The sequence below is a fragment of the Arvicola amphibius genome, chromosome 13, assembly GCF_903992535.2.
Source record: "Arvicola amphibius chromosome 13, mArvAmp1.2, whole genome shotgun sequence".
In the NCBI taxonomy this organism is placed as follows: Eukaryota; Metazoa; Chordata; class Mammalia; order Rodentia; family Cricetidae; genus Arvicola; species Arvicola amphibius.
The window spans coordinates 21,590,128-21,602,754 of record NC_052059.1 but is presented as its reverse complement, the minus strand read 5'-3'; the positions used below and the strand labels follow the sequence as shown (position 1 = coordinate 21,602,754).

Sequence of the window (12,627 nt, the reverse complement as noted above, 5' to 3'; positions counted from 1 at the left end):
ATGTAAAAGAATGTAAAATGTAAAAGAAGCAAATGATGCCCCAGATTCCTTTTTGATTTTAAATTGGAAAAGAAATGCGATCGCTTAAACTTCAAAGTCTGCTGATGAAATGACTGAAATGGTCTGCTAGTCCCAGCATTTGTGTTTCTGTGCCCTGTAGTCTTGTTGTAGCATTGAGATGTTGGTGAATAGGAAGTCAAACATTCTAAGAGTAAGCACACTTTCACTTCTCTGTATCCCCTCAGGAGACAAGAGATTGTGAGGTTACACATACCAATCACACATATATTAGTCATATTTGAATATGCAACAAAGTATTTGGGTACTCCAGATACTAAGCAGACTATAAAAATTGAGTTTCTGATCTTTTTCTTTTTCTATGAACCAATTGTTGCCCTCAGATTTCCATGTTGAACCCATTCCATATGCTAAAGTAAAGCCAACTAAAATACAAACATTGTCTGTACACTCTAGGGACTAGTAACCATGTTCAGTTGTTTCTAATGGAGACAAAACTAGGTCCTTTCGAAACTCCTTTGGGCATTGCAACTCAAAAGAAAATAAAATTGTACCCATTTAGAATGTGACACTAAGAAAATGAAACACACCAGTATAAAATCCTTATTCTTGAAACTTATAGCAAGAAAAACATCCTTTTATAAAATATTTTGTTCCACTTAGGCTAGCTCACTGCTTGAGGCAAATTAAATTCACAAGAAATTTGTTCATATTCTAATAAAATAAATTTGAATTTTAGTTTCTTAAGTCTAGGAATTATACTTTAAATACATATTTTATTTCCAATAATCAACACTATATAACAAATAAACTTAAATAGCTTCAAATTTTTGAGTATTCAGCATTAATTAAAAATCACTAATGGATGATATTTTTAAATTTCCTAAGCATATCAGGTTCCCCAATATGGTAATCAAACAGGTGTTACAAAAAAAATCAAATTTTACCCAGAAGGCTCCAATATTAAGGTTTGAATTAGGATCAGTTCATTGTTTTCCCATGGGGTAACTTGTATAAATGTAATTCTATGGTTTCATAAAAGCAGGTCAAGCTTCCATCCCTGGGGGTCTTTGGGCAATTTTAAGCATGGAAGCGCTGTTCCTGGCTACAAGTTCAAATCTGCATGTCCTGTCAATGGTGTGAAGAAGAAAAAGAGCAGAGAAAAGCAGACATGCAATCATCTTTGGTTATTCTTATCACTTGTGAGTAAATTCTGAGAAGTCGGAATAAAGGCATCAGAGTTCTCAAGCCGTAGAATATTAGGAAGCCACTTTGGTTACTTGCCACTTTTCCTTCTAACATATTAGATGATGTGAAATGTGAAGCTACAAGTATTTATTTTTATTTGAATAACCAATTAAAAAGATGAACTCCCTGTATAATAAATAGGCCTAAAGTTTATCTACTATGTGCAGTTGTGGGTGGTATTGCTTGTAATTCTAGAATCTTAGATGAAGTTAAAAAATTTAAATGGACAAGTTTTTTTTTTTTTCTATTAAGCATCTTTCTATCTTGCAAAAAAAAAAAGTATGCATACTTGCACTTTTACCACTGGTGTAATGACTTGACAAGTGCCATGGAATGATTGAGAAAGTGATTGATTTCAATTTATCTGGATCTTTACCAAGTGTTTTCAAAGACAATTACAGTCTGGGGCAAGAAATGGTAATACGCATCTCCTTATGTAGACACGAAGATTAACCCACTGACCTCCTCCTCAGCTCAGCTCACTGATGGCAAAGCCTTTAAAGAAGCTACTTCTCTTCAGGGTATGAAGTTATTGTCTGACAATGTATCCACTGGTTCTTAGAGATAAGCTTTCTCTAAAGTCCAAAAAGGAATGACGTATACCAACAAAGACTTTGAAGCACAAACGCACACATTTATTTAGTGTTATTAAGAAATGCTTAGACTTTTTCATCTTATAATTTAATGTATATTTATACAAATAATTCTTATCTGTGCAGTCTAAATAGAAAAGAAACAGTATATTTTATTCATCATAAAAATAAATACTTAAAAATGCATTACGTTTTAGCTATTGTCCTAAGAGTGTTGTACCCTTATAATTTTAATAGCATTTAAAATATATAAGTGCAAATAACTTCTTCTTTATTCTAAAATGAAGTTCAAATTTTTTGCCAAATAAATGTGTAAACTAAAGTATGTTTTGAAAATATATTTTATGCTTTTGATGAATTATAAGCAAGAAAATTAAGAAAAATTCTAGAATAGGTCATTTGTCCTCTGGCCTTTGTTCAACGGTCGCAAATATGCACATGTACATATATGTAAAGGTTTTTATCTAAATATATCATAGCTATTTACAATATCAGGACATTGACATCAAATGGAATAAAATTCACATAAATCAAATATCCGTCATAGATATCTCATTGGTACACCTGCTGTACATGCAAGACTATCTAACCTTATAGGGCTGGCAATATGAAAAATAATAGTGGTTTAAGTCATTTTCTTAAAGTTCAAAGGTCTGTAAAGCTAACAGGTGTATAGCTCAAAAAATATCCCTTCTCAGAATAAGGTTAAATAAAGTTTAAATATTTAACATGTGAAATAAGAATAAAGTTGAAAGTATCAGCAGATTTTGTCATAGCTGTAATGAACTCAAAAGTTTCAGCTTCAAGTCATTTACTTGATTGGCACATCAATGGAACATCTTTAAAATAACAATGCTATTATTAGTATAGTCTCTTAATTGTTAATAAAATTTCAGAATATTATTTATGATTTTAGGAAAATATTTCACATGCCAGGTGAATAAAATACTTCTTGATTAACACTAACATTCACTCTGTTAAGATATGATCAGTAATCCTTAACTTAAATTATTTACCCCAGAAATTTCTGTTTCTATTCAGTACTTGCCTTTCAGCTGGCCAAATTCCTGATATATAATTTGATAGCCCTAGCTAAAACAGTGAGACTATTTTTTTCCTATTGTGATGGAAAAAGTAGCCTAACTGTTTAGAAACACTTGATGCTATATAAAGCCAAAGACAATTTAACATTGTGAATTGTTCCTACTTTGTATTTACTTTGTTTGCTTCTACTGAAGAAAGATTTCATTATCCAATGTGACTCATAAAATACAACCTGTACCCTCCTGACTTTTGCAATATTCACTAAGTGAAAACTGTACTTTAATAGTACATCAGACAAATCTTTGTCCAACAAATACACTCTTCAAATTTCTCTGCTAGACTTTAAGTGGTTTACATATAGAAACAATACTGCACAAAAATTCTCCTGAACTTACTCCTCATATCTAGGTAAAACTGTGTATACCTTGACCAATATTGCCCTCAGCTTCTGGCAAGCACCTCTCTAACATGCTCTTCTAAGAACAACCTTTAAGATTCCATATGTCAGTTAACTAATATACCATTTGTCTTTCTGTGCCTGGCTTATTTCAATTGACCAACTTTCTAGAAATGTGGGTGCTGCCCAGACGACGAGGGTTTTGAATGCTTCATTTAGATTCCTATGCTCTCTATCTCTGTCTAGCACTTATCATTGCTCTCTAAACCTGTTTTGTAGAGTAACTGATTATTTTCACTGCTTGCTGTGCTGTGTAGTTTAGGATACTTCCTCACAATTATATTACCGAAGAAAAAAATTAAGACCAATTAAATGACACTGAGTTTTCTAGTTTAAAAAAAAATGACTTTTACAACTTGCAATCAAATCTCCTATGTTTAAAAACATAAAAGAATTCTTAGATTGAAATATTGGACCAACTCTAAGTCATTTGGGATCAGGTAACAAGATTGCAGTCTTAACAAAATTCATCCATTGACAAGTCTCATATTTAATCTAGAAGAACCTAAAGATGAATTACTTAATTGGGAAATTGAGAATGTAGCTTCTTATGCAAAAATCCATCAGAGGATACCATGACAATTTCAATGCACCTGGCTTGAAGTCCTTGACTTGGATGATGTGCTAACTTGGATCATTTTCTCATATGATTGGACGTGTATTTGTAAGTAGACCCTTACGCATACAGTTAATCATTCACTGCCTACAGCTAGGGAACAATGAACACACACTTAACAGACCATCAGAACATTTTGGAATAAATAAATGTGTGTGTGTGTGTGTGTGTGTGTGTGTGTGTGTGTGTGTGTGATTTGTCAATCAGTGTTTTGTCAATGATAGCTCATTACAACAAACTGAATATCTTATCCTGGATGTTCCTAGTTTGCAAAATATCATTTTGTTAACGGATACACTCTTCTAGCAAAACCATTTGTGTATGAAACACATCTTTAAAAAAGCAAATATTAGCCAATAAGAAATCCTTTATAAAAAACTAGCTATTGTGTCACAAAAATAAGTATAAAATTTAGAAGAAAAGTAAATACATCTTAATATCTTATGGATTTGAGTTTGCAGAAAGTCTCTGCTAGGCCTGAGGTAAATATATCAGTTTAGAAAACAGACTTTGATACTACTCTTCCATAAGCTCAATTAAGTTGTTTTTAATTGAACATTTCTGGCTTTGACCAACAATGAATACAACAAATATTATGATAAAGAAGCCTCTCCATGTCTTCTCAAAGGCTGAAAATATAAGTGCAGTCTTATCTGGAATATTTAAGTTGGGCATTCTTATAAGTGATTATTCTTATACACAAATATCTCAAACTGACCAATCAGAATCTACCTTAGAATAGAAACTGGTACATGCTAGCCAATGATAATCTCATTATAATTTTTGTAACAATTTAAATATAAAATGATGATACCTTGAGCGAACCACATTTTAAGCACTCAGAGAGTTCTTAACAACTTCATATTCCCTGCCATTTCCAAAGCATATAATTTGATGTGACAGTTTTGTGTTGACAGCCTGAAAATGATAGCTTTGAAAAATAAAATTTAGACAAAGTTTTGAAGTGTAGCAAAGAGCCTAAAACATACTTGCAATCAAAATATTTCATTAAAAGCGGTAAACTCACCTGTACCTACTGAGAAGGCAGGTTTCACACTGTTTTCTTCATGCAAAGATTCAAAGGGAGACAACCTACAGCCTGTGAAAAACCCACTTCCTACTAGATTTTGCAAAGGCTGTATTTTGTGCTGCTAATACAACGTTATTAAAACAACTATTTTACTTGATTGGCAAAGAGAATTGTAGGAAACAATTGAATAAAATAACTTGAGAAGGAAATAGAGTACTGATTGATAGTTCAATCACAGAGTGTTCTTCAAATGACAACTACTTGGTTGCACATTAAGCTAATTTGCAAATGCTACTTACATTCCAGAAGCTAAACATCAAATGAGATACAATAAAGCATATTCTGTTTTTGTATGTTGGTGAATCACACATAGTAAATCGCCAAAGAAAGGAGTGATTTATGCTTAAATCCTGCCAAGACTTTAATCAATATTGGGTGTCACATCCCAGGGGACTGAAGGAGGCAAGTGAGGCAAAGAGAGGGCGCCCAATATTGTCTCAGTAATTTACATGCAGCCCCATGAAATGCAGTAGCAAAAAAGACAACAGCAAGCATTCGCTAATAAGGATGTGATTTAAAAAATCTATATCAAATTTATTAAATTTTGTGTAAGTAAACTGGGCATGGGGGCTACCATTCATTTTAGATAATATTTTAAGCTTTAAAAATAAGATATTATTTGTGGAAATCAGGTTTATTGTATCACAACATTTACCAAAAGTGTATTTTTCTAAAAGTAAAATAATTTAAAACCATGTGCATTTTTCACAATATTAATTAAACTTCAATTGACTAATTTCAATTTCAAGGAAGAAAACAGATTAAATAAATATTAGTTACATATCTATAAAACTTAAGAGTCTACACTACAAGTTGATCAGTATCAATCAATCTTAGGGTGATGCTCTCATATCTCATTCATATATTTTCTATTAAACTATCATTGTCTAACTTTTGTAAACCAGAAAGAAATAAGTTGCAAAACCAAACTAGCTTTCATATTTTATGGCTTGGTCATCTAATCATGTCGCTTTCTTTTTGAAATGTTATAAAATGAGATACTTGGTTTTATAGGAACCATTAATCTACCATAACACAAAAACTTCAAAAGCATAGTTTCTGCATATGAAATAATTCTTGAATTTCTCTGTGCCAAGCGTTATGATGATCTATCAGAAGTGAGTGAATCTGGATTTGTATTGAAAGTCCCATGTGGATGCAAAGCAGGCAAAGAGGAAAACGTTAAGTAACTACTGCCCCATCTTTCTATCTTTATTAAAATCCCTGAGAAGAAAAATAAAGCAAAAAGTTAAGAGAAAAATGTGCTTCTTACACTAAAACTATATTCAGATATGACCCAGAAACATATAAGTCTTGGCAAATATTCCAATTTATGTTCATGGATAGTATCTGCTTTAAGGGTAAAAGAATGCTTTTATGAATATATATGCATGCCTGTGAAAGGTTAGACATAAGGCAATTTAAGTTAAAAAAAAAAAAAAAAAAAACTCCGCAAATCTCGGGCCACAAAGCCTGGTCATAGTCTGGCTTCCAAGATACAGAGACAAAATCATCTTCTGGCAATAATAAGAATGCAAGCATTAAGATAACATGATACAAGAGCCACTTTTTGTTACACGAATTCACAGAAAAATCGAACCTTAACGCGAATCTACAAACAAGCAATGGACTGACACAAACAGACTTGACCATGTACATAATTACTTTTTTTGTTGTTGTTATTTAATGGTTAGCAGTTAATTAACTGACCTCTGTTGCAACAGCCAAGTTCAGACAACTAATGTTTAGTTTTAAAATAATAATTGGAGGAAACAGACCAAGGCCAGACTTTGCCTTTTAACAACTTTTAAATGTGTTTCCTTACATTTTCTTTCATGTCTGAGACCTATACTTTTTAGCTTCACTGTCTAAAAGATGATGGTGCCTTTTTCATCTCCTATTGGTAGTGACAGATGGCCTCAACATTTACTCTAATTTTCATAGAGAGCATACTAATTCAATAGCCCCAAGCAAATTAAATCGACTTTAAGGTTTGCTACTGCTCCTGAGCTACTGCTCCTGAGTCACTCTCAAGAAGTTTATTAACGTTTTTTTTCCTTTAACATCCCTGAAATTTAAATATTGCTAAGAGCCCTTAATAGATATACATCCTGTAAGCAGCTGAGAATACTATGATCTCTCTCTCCGCCCCCATCACCCCCACACACAGCTAAACATATACTGGTAATTTTATTACTTCTACATTTTCAATGATACAATGCAAATTTTCCCTTGGTCTGTTAAACACCCAGGACAGAGAGAAGCTGGGTAAAGAAGTCACTCTCATCTCGATTCATAAAAACAAAATCTTAACACCAAAACATAAACTGGATTTAAATGAAAAAGCAAATTTAGTTTTTCGAGTTCAAGATACAAAGCATTCAGGCTATTGCTTTCAAAATGAAGAAATGAAAGGGTAACCATATTAATTATCATTAAAATAGTAATGTTCTATATGCAAATTGTGTATTTGGTGAGAGAAAGTTCAAATGCATTTTCCCATTCCTTAGCCTGTGGCAGAATTCAAAGAACCTAGGCAGGTATCTGCGCACACCTTCTCAGGTTAACTTGCAAGATTTCCGTATATTTATGTTGAGCAGGCTTTTTAGTTGATATAAAATCAAGATACAATAGTCCATCAGCACTTCCCATGCTTAAGAACAGTTTGAAGTAGGACTTGAGAACAATACATTCAATCACAAATATTAAGGCCGAGTGAAATATAATTGGGGTACAGATGAGATATTTTAAAAGGGATAAATAGTTCCACTGGGTTTAACTGATATTTGGCCTTGCAGTTTAAGACTCTAGAACTGCTGTGAGCCTCCCAGATGGAAAACTGTAATATAGAAGAAGAGGATGAGGACCAGAAGGAGTAGGAGGAGGAAGGAAAGTAAAAAGAAATGGTAACTTCAAGACTATCCTCCAATTATATAACTTCCATTTCAAGTCTTAGAATGTGTAACATCACATAGCCATTGTAAGGAATTCTCACTGTGTGTGTGCGAGTGTGTGTGCACATATGTGAACGGATCTAGCATCAGAAGCACACAATGACGACTGGGAGAAGAGAAGACATTTCATTAGCAAAGAGAAAATCAGCGTCTTAATTTGTCACGGAGTCAGTATGACAACAGAAGTATCTGAATTGACTTCCAGTTTTACCTTGCATGGTTCATAACTCAAGAACCAAATTTTGCCTTGCTTCTGATAGTTTTTGCAACGGGTTTTGGACAAATATTTTATCTTCTGGACAACCAAGAATGACAGTTATCTGACTAAATGGCATTTAGTGATCAGCATGCCCACCCATGCCCACTGCCATCTGGCCACACACTAGATCCAGCAGGAGCATGTGTGCGTGCGCATATGCGCGCGCCGGATCTCTCTCTCTCTCTCTCTCTCTCTCTCTCTCTCTCTCTCTCTCTCTCTCTCTCTCTCTCTCTCTCTCTCTCTCTCTCTCTCTCTCTCTCTCTCTCTCTCTCACACACACACACACACACACACTCAGTTGAAATAAGAGGTCAAGACCCAGACATCTTTAATCCTTAAAAAGAATTAAACACGGAAAAGAATTTTTAGCTAAGTCAGGCGGGGATGGAGTGCCAACCTTCTTCCTTTTCTTCCTAGGCCCTACAGGACACTAGTCTCTAAGAAGAAATAGCTGGTGGCTTTAACACCCCCCTCCACCCCCGGTTTCCTTTAGGTGGCAACTATTGCCTTCTGACTCTTCCAGCTCCTGTTTCCATAGCTCTGCTAAGAGCCCCTGCTTTCTTTCTCTCGGTATTTAATCTCGTTTTAAAGGTATCAAAGTTGTTTCTGAATCTTTTCGCCAAGTTCCCAAGTGTCTGCTTCAGATCGCCAACTTTCCCTTCTCTCTTTCCCAGAACCTCTGAACTTCTTCCTCTATGAGCAGCCGGCTGGATCATTTCTACCCCGAAACTGACAAGTTGCCCCACTCCCGCCCCCTCTCGGTAGATCCTCCCCCACTGAGCGTTCATTAGCATAAAACTGGTTGGGTCAGGGACTGTCCCAAGGCCTCCTCTGAGCTCACGCTTTCTTTATCAAAGAAAACTAGAAGAAAAGTGTTCAAGCCCTTAGCATCCTAGGGCAAAATCGCACTTTGGAAAGAGCGTGAGCAAGTTGTGCTCTTTCTTTTTCAGTTATCCAGTTCAGCTTCCAAGAGACTGAGGCACCAGGTCATCGCCTAAAGAACAAAATGGGTTTGTGCCCTCACATCTGCCCCGAGGCAAACGTACTCTTTTTTCCCCTTTCAACCAACAAACACACACGAACACACACACACACACACACACACACACACACACACAGAGAGAGAGAGAGAGAGAGAGAGAGAGAGAGAGAGAGAGAGAGAGAGAGAGACAGAGAGAGAGACAGAGACAGAGAGGACACACACATGCGCGCGTGCACACACATACACACACAGGGGACACACACACACGCTCGCGCGCGCGCGCGCGCGCACACACACACACACACACACACACACACACATTCGCGCACACGGAGACCCCTCCCCTACACAAGCTTCCCTCTGGGATTTCGGGGTTGAACTCCCAACGTGAACTCTCAGATCACCCCTGCTCTTCTTTCAGCCCCAGGTACTGTTCCCCTAATGACTTCTCAGCACCGCTCTTGGCTGCCAGACCACCCTCCTTTCTTTCTAGAGTACCCCCTACCCTTGAGCACATCCCCTAGCTTCCGAACACCGTGGGCTTAGGGTTACGACCTCCCTCCTCCCCTATAGGTGCCCAGAGGCTTCCGGAGGAACCATGATCCAGGAGTGCACACGCGGGCAGTAGCGCCCAGATAGGGTGCCGGTCGCCCGCACACCCAGGAAAGGGTTACGACTCCTGGGAAGGCTCCTTCCTCCTGCTCCCCACTCTATGTATCCCAAGAGCCGAGGCAGCCGAGCCCAAAAGCCTTGGGGAGCATCGGGAAGACCCGGCAGGCACGGAGCGGTGCGAACTTGTCCAGGAGGTCGGTTGAAGGAGACTAGCCTTGGGGACCCAGAGGAGAGGGCCGCGCTCCTCAAGACGCGCAGCTCGCGGACGCGAGGAGCGGGCGGCTCTGGGAACCGAGTGAGGGAAGGGATAGGAAGAGGGTGGGAAAGGACCGGCGACTGGAGGTTCCCCTCCGCTCTTTACCTGGCATTGGTGCAGTCATTGTAGAGGGTCTCGAAGTCCTTCCTGGAGATGAGTTTGCAGCGGTTCACTCCGGGCTGGATGGCCCCCAGTCCCCTCAGGATGCGAACCTGTTCCACATTGCACACCACCGGCGTGATCTCCAACCGCTTCAGTTTGGTGTAGACGGTGTGCAAGCCCCCCACCAAGTGCTTCAGAAACAGGTCGAAAGCCTGGGGCAAGCAGATGAGCTCGCAGCCCTCCACCGTGAAGGAAGCCACTTTGGCCCCCCTCAGATCCACCATTTTGCACTCATTATTCTGGGGGGTGTTTTCCACTGGGGATGGGGTTGAGTACACAGGTTTCCCGGGGAGGGGGCCGCAGCTGCTGCTGCTACTGCTGCTGCTGCTGCTACTGCTGCTGCTGCTACTGCTGCTGCTACTACTGCTGCTGCTGCTGCTGCTGCCGGTGTTCGCGGTGATGGGGGTGCTGGAGGCGCCGCCGCCGCCAGCGCTAATGCCGCCGCCGCCGCTCCCGGCCGCCAGGCTGGGGTTGCAGTTGCTCCCGCCGCCGCCTCCGTTGCCGCCGCTGCCACCGCCGCCTCCGCTGCCGCCGCCGCCGCCACCAGGAGAGGTGACTGTGGCCGCCGCCGAAGAAGAACCAGAAGAGGCGATGGGCTCCGGCCGGAACAGAGTTGGCCCAGACGACGCCGGGGGTCCGATGGACGGAGTCGGAGACGAGGTCGCCGAGGAGGTGGAGGTGGTGGTGCCAGAGGAGGAAGCAGACGTGGAGATCGGGGGTTGAGGGGGGACCAGCTGGGTCGGAGGGATCAAAGCCGCCGGCACTGCCATGGTCACATATAAGGGGAAACAGAAGGAGGAGAAGCGAGGGGGAAAAGTTGCCACACACCCCCCAGAGGGGAAGGGGGAGAGAGAGAGGGACAAGGATCGAGGGGGGCAGCGACAAGAACCACTCTAGGAAGGAACCCGGGCTGGAGAAAGAGAGAGAGAAGGGGAGAAAATGAGGTGAGGGTAAGAAAGAGCGAGCGCAGGAGGGGCGAGCGCGAGAGGCGCTCGAGAGAGAAACGCACAAAAGTGTCCCGCAAGTCGAAATGCGAGTCCTCTCCCGGGGCTGGGATCGCGGGCTCCTCTGGAGGGGGTGGGGGGACGGGAGGGTCGGCTGGTGGTATGTGGGTCCCGCTCTAGCACAAAGTTAAGGATGAAGGTGAAAAGGAGGAGGGTTGAGGGACTTGGGTTCTCCCTGGCAAGTACATTGATCAAAGATTGAGAGGGGAATGACAGAGAGAAAATGAGCTGAAAGTGCAGGCTGCCGGCTGGACGAGTTGTTGTTGTCACACGGTGCAGAGGGGAGGAGCTCCGGATACTTGAAATACCCTTTGAAGCCGCGAAAACCTCACTCACTAGTATTAACCCAAATTATCCAACCAGGAACTCGGAGCACAGACTCCGAGAGCGCGAGACGAAGGGGGGGGGGGCGGGTACAGGGAGAAAGGGTGGGAGGAAAGCCCTAGAAAAGCTGGGCTCCAGAGAGGGAGAGAGAGAGAGAGAGAGAGAGAGAGAGAGAGAGAGAGAGAGAGAGAGAGAGAGAGAGAGAGAGAGAGAGAGAGAGAGAGAGAGAGAGACTTCTGTGGCGTTGCTACCGTTACATTGCACGCCTTTCCACGAAGACTCACAGCTCCCCCCCCCACACACACACACCCCAAAAAGGTTCTGAGCAGTCGCCTGGCGCCTGAAAGAGCAGCGGCTCAGCTGCCAGCTTCACCTTCAGGGATTTAGGATAAAACAACCCCACCCCCCCCCCCCCCCCCCTCGTGAGCGTTTGTGCAACCACTTACAAAAGGAAACACATCCCCAGACTGTTGAGCAATTATTTTCTGAGGAAAATTCACATGTAAGCAAAGCGTACTATCTTATGTAGCTAATGCTTTTCCTATATTAAAATATTTATATAAAGATAGAGAAATCTCAGGACAGTTTTCAAGTTGCGAGAAGAAAGTCGCCTAAGAATAATGGGATGCTCCGAATAGAATTCCTTATTTCCTTGTAGACTTCGAAATACATTCTTGCCGTGAGATAGGTGGCTTAAAGGAACTTCCCTTTCACCCCCATCCCCAAAGACTGGTCACACATGCCTACTATTATCCCTAGAAATTTCAAAGAGATCAAGCGTCCTCGAGGATTAGAAAGTGAAATACAAAAGCACACTGATGTTTCTTACCCAAAACTCTAATTAATTCACCTGTCTTGCACAGTAATCAACTATCTGTTATCCTTTAGTACCCAAGGCTTTAGCGACCTAGCATGTTATTTAAGTAACACAATAATTATGGGGTTTCTGTCATATTTGGAAAGTACTGCTATATTTGGGAGCGTCTCTTTTGGTTTGTCAGTGAGAAG

At 40.3% G+C, this 12,627-nt stretch overlaps 1 protein-coding gene across 1 annotated transcript in view; it reads right to left on the bottom strand.

The window, feature by feature from the left end:
- The window catches only part of Dach1 (dachshund family transcription factor 1), a 364,433-nt gene extending 353,372 nt beyond the window's left edge, over window positions 1–11,061 (bottom strand). Inside the window, exon 1 of the mRNA XM_038310234.1 lies at window positions 10,235–11,061. Coding sequence (XP_038166162.1) covers window positions 10,235–11,061 — 827 coding nt within the window. The remainder of the gene's footprint in view (window positions 1–10,234) is intronic.
- Between the last annotated feature and the right edge of the window lie 1,566 nt (window positions 11,062–12,627).